The 19847-nt window shown below is 35.9% G+C and overlaps 2 protein-coding genes across 4 annotated transcripts in view; one reads left to right on the top strand and one right to left on the bottom strand.

The window, feature by feature from the left end:
• Positions 1 to 8492, bottom strand: part of NSUN2 (NOP2/Sun RNA methyltransferase 2) — a 31781-nt gene extending 23289 nt beyond the window's left edge. The window contains exons 1-3 of the mRNA XM_074279142.1: positions 7481 to 8492; positions 7090 to 7247; positions 5301 to 5405 (exon numbers count right to left, since the gene is read on the bottom strand). Coding sequence (XP_074135243.1) covers positions 5301 to 5405; positions 7090 to 7247; positions 7481 to 7582 — 365 coding nt within the window. The 5' untranslated portion in view covers positions 7583 to 8492. The remainder of the gene's footprint in view (positions 1 to 5300; positions 5406 to 7089; positions 7248 to 7480) is intronic.
• SRD5A1 (steroid 5 alpha-reductase 1) overlaps positions 8145 to 19847 on the top strand; it is an 86387-nt gene continuing 74684 nt past the window's right edge. For all 3 annotated transcript variants that reach the window (XM_074279145.1, XM_074279144.1, XM_074279143.1), the window contains exons 1-3: positions 8145 to 8578; positions 11220 to 11386; positions 17379 to 17480. In XM_074279145.1, the coding sequence (XP_074135246.1) occupies positions 8295 to 8578; positions 11220 to 11386; positions 17379 to 17480 (553 nt within the window). In that variant the 5' untranslated portion in view covers positions 8145 to 8294. The remainder of the gene's footprint in view (positions 8579 to 11219; positions 11387 to 17378; positions 17481 to 19847) is intronic.

Below are 19847 nucleotides of genomic sequence, written 5' to 3'. Positions count from 1 at the left end.
ATGAAGCTGTGAATAGAAATATTCATATTGTGTACATTTCATTTCTGAACTATATTAGTCCTCTTTAAAACAGAAAATGCCATACAATTCATTTTACTATTTTAATAAGTTATAATCTGTGAAGTTAGACTGCAGACAGTTAATAATGAGCCTCCCCCTAAATTAAAGCTAAATCTTTGTAGAACAGTCATCATCAGACTGTGCATGAGACCTTTCTAGCTTGGTAAACTTTCCAGAGATCACTCTTGTGACATAAAAACCAGGTCACCTTCATAGCACAATGAGACACTTAAAACCATCTTGGAGAGAAGACTGATCATAAGTAACACAACTTTCTCAAATAGAAAAAAAAAAAAAAAAAAAAAAAAAAAAAAAAAAAAAAAAAGAAAGAAAAAGAAAAAGTCACTGCCCCATGTACAGCAGAAAATGAGAGGAATCAAATTATGAAACAAATTTCCATTTTAAAAAATGTTATACTACACAAAAATCTATGTAAAACTATACATTTATACAGAGCTGTCCATTTTTTTTTTGCTTCCTTGTAGGTTTTTTCTCTGCTATGTACTTTTTATTTTTTTCTTCTTTTCTCCTCCCATATTCCCCCAAGAAAGCTACAATTAAGCACTGATATATTTAGATACACACACACACACATATATATATAGAGATATACATAGACAGACATCTATGATCAACCACATGCAGGTAACATCTCCCTTCCTAAGTCCAAGCCTTTCTATATTTTTCTAGATCAACTCATTTCCTATACCATAACAATATTTCAACATTATCTATCTAGTTATTTTAAATAATCTAAAACAATATTAATATGGCTTACTTTTCTTTTTTGATCTATTTTAGCTTAATTTTGTCTTAAATCAATGATTATAACCCTTTTCCCCAACAAATTCGACTCCTGTGTTTGTGTTTATATCTTATATCCTTATCCTATCCCTATTGACTCATGCTTTGCCTCTACAAGCTACTTTGCCTTGCTGTTACTTAATCTAGCCCTCTTCCAAGGACTCTTCCCTTATCTTCTCTCACCTTTTCCCTCCCTCTACATCCCATTCTAATGTTATTCTTTCTTGAACCCTGATCTGATACAGAGTTCCCCCTAAAAATTCTTCCTTTATCTTTTCCCCCTTCTATCCTCTTACCCTCTAATTTCTTTCAGAATTTATAAGATTTTTATGCCCTTCTAAATAAATGTATTGTTTCCTCTTTAACCCATTCTCAATAACTGTAGGATTCCAGAACTACCAGTCCTCTTTCCCATCTAACTTCTCTATACTAGAATCATATCATACTTAACTCTACCCTAAATCTTTCAAACTATCCAATGACAATCTTAAATTGTTTACATCTCCATGTATAAAATATAAAGTTAGTCCTTTTTGAGTCCCTTGTAATTAGCCTTTGATGTTTACCTTTTATTTATTTTGGATCTCATATGTCAAATTTTCTATTAAGTTTTGGTCTTTATGCAACAAAATCCTAAAAGTCTGGCAATTCATTGAATATCTTCTTTTTTTCCATTCAGAATTATACTTTGATGGGTTTATTTTCTGCTTCAAGTCCAATTCTTTTGCTTTTCATTATATAGTGTTCCAAGACCTCTTAATGTAGCACTGCTGGGTCTGATTCTAAATATGGCTCCAATACATTTGAATAGTTATTTTCTTGACCTGGAGGTTTTGGAATTTGGCTATGACATCCTTATAGGTTTTAATTGAAGGATCTCTTTCAGGTGGTAATTAGTGGGGTTTTTTTCTATATATACTTTATTCTTTTATTCAAACATTTTGGAATGGATTTTCTGTAATTATTTCTTGTATCAAGATTCTTTTTTTTGACTATAGCTTTCAGGTAGTCCAATTATTCTTATTTTCTCTTTTTGTTCTCTTCTCCAGATGTATTGTTTTTCTTCTGAGATGTCTCACATTCTCTTCTACTTTGTCATTCTTTCTATTTTGTCTTATTGTTTCTTAGTCTCTATCTTTGCTGGCCTCTCCTTACCTAATTCTAGTTTTCAAGGATTAATATCTTCCTTAAAATTGAGTCAGCTTTCCTAGATAGTTGAATTTCTTTCCATAATCTTTTATGATCATTACTATTCTTTTTTCCCCTGTTAGTTTTTTCTCAGCCTCTCTCATTTAATTTTATTTTTCTTCTTTTTGGACAGGTGATCACCTGACATTCTTCTTTGGTAAGAAGGGCTTTTTAAAACTTCAATATCCTCCTCTGAAGATGAACTCCAGTCTTCTCTATTCCCCTAGTAACTTCCTATGATTGGGTTCTTTCTCCTTTTGACCTTTTTTTGGGACAATTTAAATACGCTGGAACTACAATTAAAATTGGATAGGACTTATCAGCAATCAAAATTAAAAGATGTGTAATTACATCTACCAGCAAAACATCATATCCTGCAAAATTATCCATAATACTGAATGAGAAAAAAATGGACATTTAACTAAGTGCAGATTTTCAGGACTTTTTAAATTAACCAAACCCAATCTCAATAGAAAATTTAACATATAAGAACCAATTTTAAGGAACTTAAAATGGACAAATCCTTTATTTTATTTATTTATTTTTAACATGGGAAATGTATATCATATGTTTACGATTAACATCAGCAATAGGGTAAAGAAAGATTGGGGCAAAATCAAGGTACAAATAGTAATTATGCTATACGAATATAGAGCAGAGGAAAAATAGACACAGGTTTAGAGTGGGGAGAACTTGTAGTTCTGAAAACCTACTCCTATTAGGAATGGATTAAATAGACAGCACTACATATACACCATGAAGGGTACATAACCCTCCAAAATCTATAAAGAAATAAGGGGGATGGGATGGGTGGAGGGGAAAGCAAAGGGAAGACAAGGGAGGAATCCACTCACTAGTGGAAAGAAGTTAAATAAGAGCAAGTCAAGTTAAGGAGCAGAATTAAAGCAGAGTCAGCAGAAAGAAGAAAGATATGTGTGTGTGTGGTTATATTTAATATGTATACATAATATATTCTTTCTTAACTATAGACTTCTTGGGGGAGTGAGAGGTTGAAAGGGGAAAAAATAAAGAAAAAAGTGCACAGCAGAGAACAAAAGAACAAGGAAATTTTTTAAAAAAGATGAACACTCATGAATATAATTTCTTCAACTAATATATATATATATACTTTCTTGAAATGGTAATTCATTGTTATATATTCACAATTTTCCCTGATGTTCTGCTAGGAACATAACAATATTCTCTTTTGTTTTGTTTTGTATTCCTTTTCTGTTTTTCTTTTCTTTTTTTTTTAAATCGATACTATTTAAAAAAAAGAAAAGAAAAGAAAAAGAAAAAAAACCTTAACAGAGTCAAAGACATTTACTTTTAATTTCATGATTCCTTCCTTAACCTGATGAAGATACAATGGAACATTGAAGTGTTCAAAAAAATAAAATAAAATAAAATAAAAAATATAGGTCAAAATCTTCAAACAGAAGAAAAACAAAAATCCACAAATATGTAAGTCACTTGATGACAATTAGCTAACAAATAATAATAATGATAGTTGATATTTTTATAATGCCTACTATGACCCAGATACTACATTAAGCATTTTATTCTACAAATAGTCTCATTTTATCCTTTCAACAATTGTGGGAAGCATGAATATTATTCCCATTTTACAGTTGAGAAAAGTGAGAAATAGGTGATTTGTCCAAAATCATACAACTACTAAGTGACTGAGGCTAAATCTGAATTCAGGCCCTGACTCAAGCACTCTATCCATTGTGACACCTAAAAAGCAAGTTAAAAAAGAGAGAAAAGCAAAGCTAAATACTTTGACATAGCTGAAAACAGATTTTGTAGAGAAAAAATATTTATTTTGCCATTTATGTTTTTAGTAACTGTTAGAACAATCTTTACAACTCCTCAAAAAGAAACTAGATAATCCAAAATTCACCAACAATTAGAAGGCAGCATTGCATAATAAAAAGAACAATGGATTTGAAATCAGAAATCCTGGTTCAAATTCTAGGTTCTGCTCTCTATTCAATGTCTCAAAAATAACATTTGATATATTGCAATTTTAGCTTCCTAGTCTAGAAAACATAAGGGACTTAAGACAAGATTACTTCTCTATGCCTCTTCTAGATTTAGATTTATAAATACAATATTTTGTTTTTACTTAATGTTCTACTTGTCCAAATAGCAGGCCAGTTTTAATTTGTGTTAATTGCAATTTCAAAGGATTACTTTTTAACTAAAAAATTTCCACGCAAAGCTATGAAGGACTATGTCATAGTATATTCCCAAAATAATGCTTGTAATAAATGTCAGGTTTATCTTACTGTAATGAAGTAAACTTGTACACACAAAAAACCACCTACAACTATACAAAGCAGTATATAATATATGGCAAAGAAATGCCACAAATAGAAGGAGAGGAAAAAGAAAAATTTCTCCAGTATCCTGGAGTAGTCCAGAAGACAGACACATAACATGGGGTCAGGGCAAACATGAGCAAGTGAGTTTGAGGAACAGAGGGCACAAGTCTGTTTGGAATGGAGCAGAGACATTAGATATATCACTGAAAAATTTGCAAAATGTATAAATGGGTTACAAAAGGCTGAAAAGTTAAGTATGGCTATTTTGCCAAAAAAACTGAATACTAGGCTAAGTCTGTATGCCACCATAGGCAATGAAACCAGTGTCACTGAAAGTCAGATTTATCTTTTAAATAAAATTGGAATTAAAGATTCATGCTAAGGCATAAAATTGCTCTGAATTAAACTAGAAATCTTGGCCTAACTAGATGAAATTTTAGGTTGACTCTTAATGGTTAGATGGAAAATGAGAAATTAAACTAGAATGCTTTGAGTAATATCAATTTATGAATTCAGTTATATTTGAATTACCAAAGTTCACTGACTGTGCCTGGGAATGTCTCAATTCCTTGGGTCCTCCCCCTCTGCCTCTAACATCTTTTTCTCATTTTTTATCTTACTTGTTACATAACTCATAGCAACTTTGATGTACAACTTCCATAAACTAAAACAAATAGCCATTCAAGATTATAATCAGCCGTTTTTAATATAATTAATATAAATTAGTTTCCCATCTCACAAATCTGAGGACCAGGTACAGAAGCTATAGTAACAACATGATAAAGAAAAATAATCAGTCAGGCTACAGCAATTATCTTTTAGTTACAAAGATTACTATGGAAAAGAATCAAGAATAGCAACAGTGGCAATGATTACAGTACCAAAATAACAAGAAATAAGAAATTTCATTTTACCTACCAGCTTAAAGGCTGTGGTACTTCAACTTTCTGACCATCTACCACCAAATCCTCTAGTTCCTTGAAATACTTGTTCTTCAAGCAATGGAGAATTTCTTTTGCATGGCTGTTGAGAAAGGGCAAATAGTTTAATTGTCAGCTTGATTAAAAAAAAAAAAAATTCGTATTTCCTTTAAGAAATGTTTCATAAATTAAAACAAGTATGAGGTACCATTTCACACCTCTCCCAATTAGCTAAAATGACAGGAAGAGATAATGATAAATGTTGGAGGGAATGTGGGAAATACATTGTTGGTGGAGTTGTGAAATGGTCCAACCATTCTGGAGAGCACTTTGGAATTATGCCATAAAACTGTGCATATCCTTTGATCCAGCAGTGTTACTACTGGGTCTGTATCTCAAAGAAATCATAAAGAAGGAAAAAGGATCCACATATGCAAAAATATTTGTAGCAGTTCTTTTTGTGGTGGCAAATTAATTAGAAAATGAGTAGATTGACCAACAACGGGGGAATAGCTAAATAAGTTATTGCATATGAAAATAATGGAATATTATCATTCTATAAAAAATTATAAACAAGCTGATTTTAGAAAGACTGAAAAGACTTCCATGAACTGATGCTTATAGTTATATTGGAAAAAATGCTCTAAATCATTATTGATTAGAGAAATGAAAGTTAAAACAACTCCACGGTATCACCTCACACCTCTCAGACTGGCTAAGATGATAAATGTTGAAGGGGATGTGCATTGTTGGTAGAGCAGTGAAATGATCCAAAACATTCTGGACAGCAATCTAGAACTACATCCAAAGGGCTATAAAACTATGCATACCCTTTGACCCACCAGTGCCATCATAAGGAACTCATAAAGGAGGGAAAAGGACCCACATGTTTGTAGCAAAGAATTGGAAAAGGAGTGAATGCCCATCAAATGGGGAATGGCTGAACAAGTTGTGCTTCAGGAAGCTAATTGGAATATTATTATTCTATAAAAAATGAAGAGCAAGCTGATTATAGAAAGGCCTGGAAAGATTTGCATGAAGTGATGCAGAGCGAAAAAAGCAGTACCAGGAAGACACTGTACACAATAAAAGCAAGATGTGTGATGAACTATGAAAGGCTTGGTTCTTCTCATAGTTCAGTGATCCAAATCGATTCCAATAGACTTTGGACAGAAAATGCCATCAGCATTCAGGAAAACAAGTTTCATTAGCACAAGAATTTCTAGTTGGCTATAAGAAAATACTACTGGGTTCATTATTTCATTAAAAAAAAAAATTTGAATGGACACATGGTTTGGGCACAAAAGCATGTTTTGTTTTATTTTTTTCCCTTTTGCTCTGATTTTTCTCTCCCAATGTGATTCACAAAGCAATGTATATTAAAAATAAAATTATTACGAAATAAAAAATTTGATTCAGTATAACAAGACGCAGGCTTAAAGGTTTCCAGACAAAAAGGAATGTCTCACTCCCGTTAACATCAGAGAAGACCGAAAATACAATCACTGGGACAGCCCTTAAGAAACCTCTGGATAATACATGTCAACTAACAGTAAGCAAGAGGTGTGATAAAGGTATTTGCCACTGGCACAAGTCCAAAAGGAGGATGAAGTCTCTTATAAGTGCTTTATAAAAATTTACACTGAGATTGTGAACTGGGGGTTTAGGGGGAAAATAATTTCACGTTTCCTTTATCTCAACACACACATTTCACTTTTTTGGTCATGTGACTGGATTCTAAAGTCTTTTTAAGGTCGCGACCATGCTCGCCCCCCCCCCCCCCCTACCATTTGTAGCCGGTGATTCTCAGAGTGGCCGGGAGAGGCTCCCGGAGGGCCTGCATGAACTGGTCCCACTCGCCCTCGGGCACAATCTTCAGCTCCTGGTAGTAGCGTTCAAATAACTTGTTTTCTTTGATGATCTCGGGGTAACCACCCTCCCAGCCCTAAGGAAAGACAAGCGAAGATGAGGAACGACCCCCGCGCTTGTCCCGGATGGGTACAAAGCTCCCGGGGACTCCCCTGCGCTCCAGGGCAAGGAACCGCCGACCACTGCTTCCCTCCCCGCCCGCTCCTGGGAGAAGGTGAAGTATGGGGGTCGGCCCGTCGGGGCCTCCGACCCATTTTCCCAATAGCCCGATACCGGTCGCCCCACTTCCACCAGGAGTAGGGCCCTTACCGCCTTATCCCGCTTCCCGTCCCCGTCCGCCGCGTCCTCCCTAGACTCCGGGCGTTGCTGGTGCTGCTGCGGGCGCCGCCGGCTCCGATACCTCCTCCCCATGCTGCCGAGCTCGGCCACCACGCGACGCGCCACGAGCTTCAGAATGCTGCCGGCGTGAGTCCCACCTCCAGGGGCCCTTCTGCTCAGGCCCTAGCTCAGGAAAGAGTTCCCCACGTAAGAGCCTGTGGAGAGAAGTGGGTAGGAAATCCCCGGAAGCCCTAAACCTGACCTCCTCTGCAGGGCGGCCTTGGATAGGAGTCGATGCTTTTGACGGCCGGATGACCGTAAGGACGAAGTTTTTCAGTGAAGGACTTTGTTTTGCAGGCACTAAGTAAGGCACCCTAAGCCGGACACGCAGGCGTAGTACTGTGCAACTTGTGGGCGAGTCTGGAGAGACCAGCTAAACAACTAGGGATAGCGAGGTGACTTCTAATTACCGGCATTTTCTGATTTGCGGAAAATCTGTCACACTCAGATCCTCTCTGGGCCGGCACATGAAGGGGAGGGGAGAAGGGAGACGGGTTGTCCAATCGAAGCCCTTCTTCGAGGAGTTAAAAGGACGACTTGTCCAATCGACGACCTCAGCCTTTGACCTCCTGATTCTCGGCCCCGCCCCTTAGCCGCCTTCTTTAAAATAGGCTTTACAGCTTCACTACCTATGCGGGCTGGACCAAAATAAAACTGAGACCTCAGGTCTCTACCTAGCTCCGTCTGACCCTGGTGCCACTGCTGTACCGCTCTCGCGGATCGTCCGGTCCTGACTGCCCAGACCATGATACTCGCAGCGGAATTCGGACTCTTGGAAACTCTCTCCTTCTTTATTGGTTTCTCTGGGCCGATTTTCTGGGCATTGCAATTGAGGGTGGGGTCGCCGTATGGCCGCCACGCCAGCGCCAGCTTCGGCCCGGGTCTGCCGGGGAAACTGGCATGGTTCGTGCAAGAGCTGCCGTGCTTGCTGATGCCTCTCTATGTGGTCACCTGCACCCCTGCCCAGCGCCTGAGCCTCTGGCCCAATCGCGTCCTCCTGGTCATCTTCATCACCCACTACTTTCAAAGGTAACGGCGTTTAAGGGTGAGTAAGAAGGCTACCACCTTCTCCCTCCCTCCCTCTTCTTCTACCTTCCCCAAAGGAAAGTCTGCAGTCGGGCGTGTTCTCCAGTCCATCCCAAAGCACCCCCTACCCGGGTGAGTTTTGCTCTTCTGGCGGAAGCAAAGTAGGAATGACTTAGGTTGCCAGGAACGTTCTGACAATCGGACAGAGACCTGGAATTGTGCTGAAGGGTCCGATTTCTGTGGCCCTTAGAGGCTGGGTTGGCTCCTGTTTGTTTACTTGCTGTGCAATTGAGCGATAATCTGGAGGAGTCGCCGTGCCGGACTGCTGAGTCTCTTCTGAGAACCCTGCCCCCACTTCCGACTATACATAACTTTTGCCTTTCTTCCCTTTCAGCTCTCCAGGGGCTGGAGGATAATTTCTTGTTTTCTTTAGTTAAGTCTTCAATGATGTTCAAGTCTTTAAAAAGCCAAGACCAACAATTGTGGCCAAAGAATAAATCCGACTAGTGGTGTGGAGAGAAAAGAAAGAATATGAAAGATGTTATTTCTTCTAATAAATGTTCCGATTGGGCCAAATTTCCTTTTTGGGATATGCAGTACTGAGGGCTCAGGGTTATGAAGTTTAAATTAAATAAGAATCTTGGTTAAATGGTTCAATTAATATTTGTTCATCGCTAAAACATGTATGTGTACACAAATGCGTTTAGCTTTGGCAAAATAGAAATAGTATAATATTTGTGTCAGTAAATTTTGTCTTGCTCTTATTTTCAGAAGGCTTATAAAACTTAAAAGATTAAAGAAATGTGTCATTGTCAAAGTCAGACCTCATTTTGTACATTTCATATATTCTTGAAAAGTTTTGTGGGTAAAGAAATTAACATGCAGTCATAATTTCTTGTTGACATACATAGAATGGGGCAACATGGTACAGTGAAAAGTGCTGGATTTGAAGTCAAAAGGTTTGGGTTTGAATCCTGCTTCTAGGATTATAGCTAGGTAATCTAGGGTAAGTCACTAAATTTTTCTAGAATCAATTTCCTTATCTATAAAATGAGAATTGGATAGGTAGGTGGCACAGTGGAAAAACCACCCAGTGTTACCTAAAACCAGCTAATGTATCAAGTGTGCTGATAGGAAGGCAGATATAAGTAAACTTTCCAATGATGAATGTTGAAAGGTTACAAAGCAAACCAACCATACAACTGACCAATGTAAAATTAACAACAAACTTGGCTTCAAAAAAGATATGAAAGTACATCTCCTTTCTTTACATAGGTTGAGTATGGAGTATTGAAATGTCAGACTTAGGTTATGAGTTGGTTGGTTTTGCTGAACTGCTTTTCCTTCATCTTTCAAAAATCCTTTCTTATAAGAAATTATCCTCTGGTGTGTGTGGGGGGAATATATTGGGATGTGTAAGTGATTTTTTTAAAAAAGATATCAAAAACATTGTCAATAGATATTAAAGAAAGCAGACGAAGCTTCTCAATTTTCTGGGTATGTGTAGCTCTGACAACTTCTATGAATGCTCTTGGTATGACTAGCTATTACAATAACCTTAGTTTTGCCTTCCCTGCTTTTCAATTTTGGGGAGGGAACACAGTAATATATGCCAAAACAACCCAGGACTTACTGATAATTGATACATTCATGGCATTTTCTAGCTTTTGTAACGCATTCCTGAGATGCTTTTGTTTTTGTTTTCTTAATTCTCAAATAGAAAGGAATAGGAGTAAGAAAGAATAGCCATGAATATTGTGCTGGATATTTCCTCTTGTAATATGTGCAATAATATGTCCCACTAATAGGAGATCACCAATGGCTTCACTTACCTGTGTCTGTCTTTGAATACAAATAAGTCACCTCTTCCCAGGTCTTCTTTGAGCTCACAGCTCATTTTATACCAAAAACTTGCTTCTCTATAGCTTACAGATAACTTTAGACAAAAAGAAACCACCAAGACCGAACATCTTCTATGTTAAGGTTTTTGAAATCATACAGCCAAGCTGATTGGGAATAGCTATCAGTTTGAAATTTCATACCTATTCAAAGTACATCCTTAAAAAAAAAAAAAATGGGGCAGTTAGGTGGCTCAATGGATAGAGCACCAGTCCTGAAGTCAGGAGGATCTGACTTCAAATGTGCCCTCAGACACTTAAACATTTCCTAGCTGTGTGACCAGGGGCAAGTCACTTAACCCTAATTGCCTCAGAAAAGAAAAGGAAAAAAAAAGCTGACTCATATGATGCTTTACAATTTGTTTTCTCATTTGAGATATTCATACCCCTGGAAAGTCAGTGCCATTATTGTCACAGGTTTACAGGTTTACTGTTAAGTAACTTGCTCAGAATCACACAATAAAGATGAGAATGATATTGATACGGGACACCCCTCGTTCCCAGAAGTCAACCACCTTGAACTTTGTCTTCATTTCCCACCCAGATTTCTTAATCCTATCTTACCCAATCTTTCTACCCCTTTATTCCCTATCCCTGGTAAAATAATGGGAGGGAAGGAACAAGAAGCACATAGGATGGCTAGGCATAGATTATTTATAATTTGCATAATTGTAAGGAATACCCACTTTGTTGAGATCACAGAACCATTTGGATATTAAAATGTGTCTATTTCTTTTTTTCCTTAGGTCATTAATTTTCCCCTTTCTGATTCGTGGAGGAAAGCCAGTACCAATCCTCATATTCTTGTCAGCATTCATATTCTGTACCCTTAATGGATACTTACAAAGCCAGTACTTGAGTAACTATGCAGTATACTCTGATAACTGGATAAAAGATCCTCGTTTTATCACAGGTAAGTCTGAAAAACGATTATATAAAACATTCCTACAGTTGAGAGCCAGCATTGCGTAATGTAAAAAACACCAGTCTTGGAGTCAGAAGAAGCAGATTTTATCATTGGCTTATTTAACTTTTCTGAACTTTAGTTTCCTCATCAGTAACATGAAGATAATAAATCTTTCACTTTGGGTTTAATGTAAAAATAACAGTTTTTTCTATTCTTCATTTAAAAAATCTTCTAGTATATGAAGGCTAGATTACCTACCACATTTGTATTTAATTTAAACTAATAGCTTTTTTAAAAAACTAGTTTTTTTAAACTATTAACTGTGGATAACTTTAACTTCCCAATAATAATAAGAGTAGTACAGAAGATAATGTGTTGCTAAGGATGCAGTAGATTTTTCTCTCCATAGAAATCTTCTAGCAAAGACTAGATATTTGTTGGATGTTTTAGAGAAGAACCTTGTTAGATGGCCTTTGAGGTCCCTTCCAACCAACATTCTGTAATATGTAAACTTGAAATATTCTATAAATGTGAATTACTTTTTTTTGATTGTCTAGCACATAAGTATCTCAAATTTTTCAATACTGGATGACATAATTAGAAATCTTAGAATTATAGATGGAGAGATAGAAGAGTCCTTAGAGGGGAATCTAGTCCAGCTATCTTATCTGATGGGGAATTTGAGGTCCAGAAAAAACAAATCCATATTTTATAGGCATCATTAATTGTATTATATAAGAATAACAGATCTGTTGCTGGAAGGAAGCTTAGATGACAACTTAGATAACCCATTGTTTTATAGAGGAAGTAAGTGCCAAGGTCACACAGGTAGTAAACATCAGAAGTATATTTTGAATCTGGGACCTCTGACCTATAACCAAGGCTATGCCATTTTACCATGCTTGTTAATTCATATATGCCTGTTAACATGACTTGTGGCAAATACTTGGGTCCAATTACATCACTGTCACTTTATACAGGTAATATATATAAATGAGACAACTCTGATTTTCTTTTTTTTCCTTTTAACTTAATACTCATAGGCATCTAGTTCATGTATCACCTGTTAGCTATTTGCAATCTAAGAAATTTTAGGTTATTTGAAGATGTTTAATTAAATAAATCTAGTCCTAGTTGAACAACTATTTTTTTTTTCTTTTTTGCTCCTCCACAACTCTTTAAGTTTTTCCACCTGATGCACTAAACTATTTTGTGTTCTTGGAAGACAGTTTCTAAAATATTAAATTGAGTGATAGTAGGATTTTCAGGCCAGTCATGAGAATGATAAAGACCAAGTTGGGGTATTTCAGTCTTCAAACAGTGCCCCTCAAAGCTAATTATGATACCATCCCTTTCATCACCCTGTATAAATGATTCTCTGTACCAGGGTGTGGATAATTTGAAAAGTTCTGTCAGCAATAGTATTTGCTATTTACAACATTACCAAAAAAAAGGAGAAATTATATATATAATATATCTGATTGGGTTATGAAATCCCATGCTTTTTTGTGAATAGATAAGAGAAAGGATAGGCAAAAACTGAAACTATTCATGTAGTATCCCTCAAAGATAGCAAACCCGGGTAGAAGAAAGGTCCAAAGCCATATTTTCCAATCTGTAGGACCCATATTTAGACCAAAGAACTATTGCCAAGATTCTGAGAAGCTTGAGTACACTGACTACTGTTGTATTGATCTTTGCCAATAGTACAACTACTATTAGGTGGAAATCTGATTTTTTTTTTTTAATCTTACAACAGAGTCCTTAAGCCCAAGCATTTGGAAACTACTACCCTAGAAAATCTAGACAATATTAGAATCTCTTATCTCTTTCCAGAAAGAACTTTGGAATTAAAGACTTTCATCTAAGAGATAAAATGTGTCACAAATTCCTGGTAGAACAAGTAATAGATTTAAAAAGCTGGGTTTTAATCCCAGTTTGTCCACCTACTGTGTGCCTTTAGATAATTCACTTCCACTCTCTCAGTCTGCTTTATCACTCTAAAAGTAGGAATTAGACTAGTTTTCTCTAAGATCCTTTTAATGGTTAAAAAAATATGTACATGAAACATAATACATGTATTTGACAAAACTGTTATCTGGAAGACATTAAACTTATTAAACCCAAGTCCCTGGGTACTATCAGTACTAATATCTCATAGTAAACTATTTAAAAATTCTTGTAAATTAATTTAGATAGATTAAAGATCATGTTCAGTAAAAACAACATAAGTGCATGAAAAGTTAACTCAAATAGCTATTTTCTTCCTCCAATGTAATGTTCTGTTTAGTTTTCTGGAGGATTCAGCACCAGCCTTGGTCTTGGCAGAATAATCACCAAAAGAATAGTCAGGGATAAAGTCCAAAGTTTTATTATCACAGTCTGTCTCCTTTGAGTGGGGCCGGGCTAGCTTTCTGGAGGCCCTCTGGAATGGGTCTTGGTTTTAGTGGAGAAGTGAAGGACACAGAACAGCCACCATGAGGCTCTTCATCTTCGAGTCTGTCTCCCCTTCCAATTCTCTTAGCTCTTATATTATACTAAGTACTAACTACATGTAAACTAGAGAATCATTATATTAATTCCACTGAGTTAATACCTTGCTTTAGGACTAAATCAATTTTACTGAACTAGAGAACTATTAACCTCCATGCTAACCTAGATAACCATTGCCTTGTCAATGTTAACACCTTGTTGTAGGATTAAATCAATCATACTGAGCCATAAGTATATTTCTCCAGAGTTCCTGCCCTTTACACTCCAAAAACATGCATTTTCATTTACTATGACATATTTGTGTCACTGCTTTGATTCAGCATTGTTGACATGCTAATATATTTATTCGGGATGAGGTTAATATTGATTCTCCCCCATCTTCCCCTCTTTATGTTCATATCTATTTATTTGAATTATAATACCTGGGAGACATTGTGAAAACTAATTAGAGAAGGCTACTATCTTAAAATAGTTAATTAAAAATCTGGCATGTGTCAGGCCTGTGTAAAGGGCTTAGGGATATAAAAAAGGGGGGGAAACCAGCCTCTCCTGAGAAACTCACACTCTAATGGAGAAAGGATATGCAAACAGTATTGCAAACAGCTATGTACAAACATTAGGGGACTCTTCAATATGTGGTAGAGGAAATGAGAAGCATTCCAATGAAAACAAAGGTACTCCATTTCAGTTGATTTTCCCTTTAGCAATATATATTATAACCAAACTGGTTTGTTTGATATTTCCTAGATTACTTCCTCCTTTGCTTTCCCTTTTTGCACACTCTGACCCTATACCTGGAATGTTTATTTACCTCACTTTCTTCAGATCCCTGATTTCCTTTAGGACTCAATTCATGTTCTCTAAACAAGATCTTGCTTGATTTCCTTACTTGGTAATGGCCTCATCTCCCATCCCCATCACAAAAAAAAAAAATTAAATTGGTACTTTATATATAGTTTGTATTTATAAGCCACTGAAAGGCACTAATTATTTAGTTTTTATGTTAGCATTCCCATCTAGGACAGTGCATAACACCTATTAGGATCTTAATAAATCATTGAATTGAATCATTTGTATGACAATAATTTAGTTGACAACAACCAACTATAAAGCAAAAAAAGTAACATATATAAGTTAGGTAAGTAAAGTTTAGTGAGATAGGTAAAGTTTCAGGGATAGAAGGGCCTTGTAAAGGGCTGAAACTCTTAAAAGGTGTACTTGAATCAGACAACCAAGCACTTAAGGCTAATTACCTATTCCACATAAGACAATGACTCTATTAGCATATGTTTGGGAAAATGGCCCTTCTCATTGTTTGGTGCTTACTCAATGTTTGGTCTTAAGATAATCTTTGGCAAGGATTAGAGAGGAGAGGTGAGACAAGTGGGAGTCACTTTGTGGCAGGATGAAGAGGAGAAAGGTGGAGATTCTGGGCTTCAGAATTGAGAAGAGATCTTTGGCAAAACTCCTGGCAGTTTGCCTGCTTCTCCCCCTAAAGACCAAGGAATTTTAGTTATCCTGACTCTGGCTGATCCTGAGGCCTCCAAGGAGCTACTCTGGAATTTACAGGGCCTAGCCTAACATGGTCCAATGGAAGTCATGAAAAATGGAGCATGCCTGAACACCTGAACAATAACAAAAGTTTCAAAACCAAGACAATAATTGCTTTGCTTTAATTTAGAAGCTTTGCTAATTTGAAGCACTATGTGTTTTCTTCTTAAATGCAAGTTTTGGAGTACATGGTTCTACCTTCCAAACCAAATTACACAGAGAACAGTAATGAAGTGAAATACCAAAGCTGATAGCATCTTGCACTTAAAAAAAAGATTACTATTTGATAAACTAATATGAAGGGAAAAAAGTAGAAATTTAACGTGTATTGGACAATTGCTTTAAATATGGCAGGAAATGGATTTAAAATCCTATTTTACATCATATATGTTGATTAGCTCTTGCTCAATGGTAGGCTTAAACATTTTTTATATCTAGTTTTAAAAGATAGAATTAAAGTAGAATAAAATATTAATTACAGACTAAAGTGACTGTATTTTAAATCAATTGATGGACCTTAGGGATGCATTCAATGTGCTGAATTACATGAAATATGTAATGTACAAAAGAAATTTATATATATGTTTCAACTCCAATGAAGCAACCAGGTATACAGTAGACAGAACATAAAGACTACCTCAAACATTGAGCAAGTCACTTAACTTCTGTCTCCTTAGGTTTCCCCAAATGTAAAATGTATATAACAATACCACCTACCTCTTTCAGAGTTGTTATGAGCATAAAATGTAATATGATTTATAAAATGCTTGGCCAGTGCCTTGAAAATAGTAGGCATTTAAATGCTTAATGAATGATTCTTAACAAAGTTGGAAAGAACAGTGATTGTTGGACTGCAAGATCTCTGAAGTTCCTTCTAATTCTAAGATTCTAGAATTTGTGAATCATTGAAGCTATATTTTTTCCCCCAACCATACAATCTTGACGTTGTTTTTCCTACGTCATTTTAATATATTCATATATATTGCTACATATGATGGTGATGGTGATGATGTTCAATGCATCTCCCCTGCCATAAAAAGTTTTTACTGATATACCCTTTTCCACCCTTTCAGCTATATATACATAACTCTTCTCACCCTCCATTGACAACCCCATCCATCTGAGCTTGATAACTCAATTAACAAAAGACTTCATCCTTCCTTCTTTTCTTCCTTCCTTCCTTTCTGCCTGCCTTTTCTTTTCCTCCTTCCTTTCTGCCTGCCTTTTGTTATTTATTTATCTATCTATTATTTATTTATTGCTGAGGCAATTGGGGGTAAGTGACTTGTCCAGGGTCACACTGTTAGGAAGTATTAAGTACCTGAAACCAGATTTAAACTCAGGTTCTCCTGGCTTCAGGGCTGGTACTCTATCCACTGCACCATCTAGCTGCCCCTATTATTTAGTTAGATTTTTTTTTTTTTTTTGAGTAGGTGAAAGAGGAGATTCTTTCCCTCAATTGCTACCTGGTTTTAATCACTGAATGGATGTGGCCTAAGTCCAACTGACCTGTTGGAGTCCTTAGCTTAATAAATGCCAAGGTCTCCCATTTGATCCAGGGCCAGTTCCAATCATCCTGATCTACATATGGCCCCTGGATCCAGATGTCTATGGGGCGAAAAGTGAGGTAGGTAACCTTGTACAGCCCTCCCTCATTTAAATCTAATTTACTTGCATGTTATGGCATCACCTCCCTGATATTATGGTCCTCTTGGAGAATGAAGGAAAAACAACAATAAAAGTAATAATTTTCCCTACAAAGGGGGGGGATTGTATAATTAATAGTCTTTGAACAATTAAAGAAGAAAATTAATATTTTTCAATGTCCTATAGGGTAGTGAAACAAGAAGCAGATTTCATAATTTCATAATTTTGTTTTAGAAATATGTTAGTATAGTTAGTAGTATTTATAAGTACAAAAGCAATCTTTATTTTTATTTCTTTCCCTCATTAGGTTGTGCCATGTGGCTAATCGGGTTGATAATAAATATCTATTCTGATCATATCTTAAGAAACTTGAGAAAACCAGGAGAGACTGGATACAAAATACCAAGGGGTAAGTAAAACTGTTGAAATGAACTATTAATGAAATTATTGTGGCATTGCACCAAAATTCTGTAAGATTCTGATTAGCAACTTTAGTATAATATTATTAAGTACCTAATGACCTGTGAGTGATGATCAACCACACTATTGAACCATTTAGGTAATGTTCTGTGTTTTGTGTAAGAAAATTAGGTTGTTTTTTGTTGTTGTTTGTTTGTTTTTTTTAAGGCTTTTAGATTTCAATTTCTCTTGATCTGATTACTATGTGTATGTGTCTGTGTGTGTGTGTGTGTGTATTTTCAGTTTTTTGTTTTCAGTAAAAGAGGAATAATATCTACAGTACCTACTTGGAATCAAAGAACGTAAAGATCCAAGACTTTTGAGGAAAATACTTTATAAAGTTTCATTTGCCTGTAAGATATTATCATCGTTATTCATTGTGCATTTATGTTACACCAGTTTGTAGTTTAGATGAAAAGGCAAGGATGAAAGAGTTGTCTTGTACTTGCTAAAAGGTGAAATGAGGCCATAAATAAGAATGGTATTTTTCTTTACTACTCAGCAATTTCAAAACAAGCGATTCATAAAACATTTCACAACTTATCTTGGCACTAGTGGAGCACCTATTCGTTAAGTACAGATTGTCCAAAACCCAAACTAACCCTATCATACTGGAATAGCTAGTTCTTTTAAGTACAGAACTCATTTTCTTCTCCCCTAACCCTATGATATACTATTTCTATCAAGGGCTCCAGCGTCATTCCATTCACTCAGAGTTGAAACTCGGGTTCATCCTCAACTTCTCTCTCGTTCCTTTACCCTCTTATTTAATCAGTTTCCACAACATATACATTACACCCTCACAACTTCTCTTACAACTGTGTCCTTCTCTCTAATCTCTTGGCTTCTCCCCCAACTCTCATTATTTCCAAGTTGGACTATTCCATCAATATATCAATTAAATTCTTGATTCCTGGCTTTTTCTTTTTTCTAATCCATCCTCTGTGTTACTCAAAATTCTCTACTTTGGTGAAATTAGCAGTGTCAGGAAAATAGCATATGTGATGATCACCCTGATGTTAATGCAAAATCAAAAAAAACTAAACTCAACCCTGTAGTTGAAAGGGATTGATCAAGTCTACCATTATTCCTGTTACAAAGGAGACCAGGGTTTTTAAATATTTTATTTATAGCCAAACATGGTGGAGATAGTGACTTGTTTTGCCAAAAAAAAAAAAAAAATCTCAAATTTTTATTCAAGTCATGGCTAGCAGTATACCAGTACCAGTAGTAATCAAACTTCTTATGGCTGCTCTTGTATAAAATACTAGATCCTGCAATTATTGCTATCAATTTGGTTATAAATGAGAATTAATTGGAGACATTTTCAGAGATTCAAAAGGGAGGGAATGTGAAATTTGAAAACTGATATTCCATAACCATTGATTGAAAAATTGACTAATTAGAATCAGTATTTGTGACCCAAATTTAGGCTTTTATAGTTCTACTTAGTCAAATTTGCTAAGATTTTTAATTTCCCTATTCTTATGAGCTAAAGTCCAACCACAAAGATTTAAATCTGTGACTGTTTGCTGACCATAACAAAAGATGAGTAAATATTACCATATGATATTTGTTTCCTCATGAGGCTTTCCAAGAGATGTGTTACTCTGATGATAAATTGTTTACCAAAAGGAAACATCCCAGAGGTTGGTACTTTTTTTTTTTTTTTTCCTGAGGCTGGGGTTGTGACTTGCCCAGGGTCACACAGCTAGAACCGGTTAAGTGTCTGAGGCGGCATTTGAAATCAAATCCTCCTGACTTCAGGGCTGGTGCTATATCCACTACACCACCTAGCTGCCCCTCCCCCCATTTTTTTTCTTTCTGCTTTGGATTATGGAAATCTCCCCCCTGAGAAAAATCAAACATAGCCCACCCTCCATCTTTGATCAGATCAGTCACAGCCTCAGATATCACTTACATCATTAGACTATTATTAGTACCCTATATCACCTGTTACTTTGTCGGCTGAATAAAAAACTCGTTCTGACTGTTGGCTAGATTCTTGACTGCTGAAGAATCTTGAATCCAATTTATTGGCATTTGCCAGTCATACTGATAAATTGATCATGCCTGAAACATTGTGCCTTACTTTCTCTTTAAGGATTTTTATTATGTCATGTGCCAATTATTTGCCTAATTCTGATTACTTCACTTTGAATGATTTCATGTATATTATCCCATTCTTCTCTTTATTTTTTATCAGATGACTACTTTGTTTCTAATTCCTTGCTATCAAAAAATTACCAACCATTATATCTAACAAAAAAAAAAACAAAACAAAAAACAACTTTACATTTAGTTATCCCTGTAAAAC

This window comes from Sminthopsis crassicaudata, chromosome 1 (genome assembly GCF_048593235.1).
Source record: "Sminthopsis crassicaudata isolate SCR6 chromosome 1, ASM4859323v1, whole genome shotgun sequence".
Lineage (NCBI taxonomy): Eukaryota > Metazoa > Chordata > Mammalia > Dasyuromorphia > Dasyuridae > Sminthopsis > Sminthopsis crassicaudata.
The sequence above is the reverse complement of the archived record's forward strand: the minus strand, read 5'-3'. Positions and strand labels throughout refer to the sequence as shown.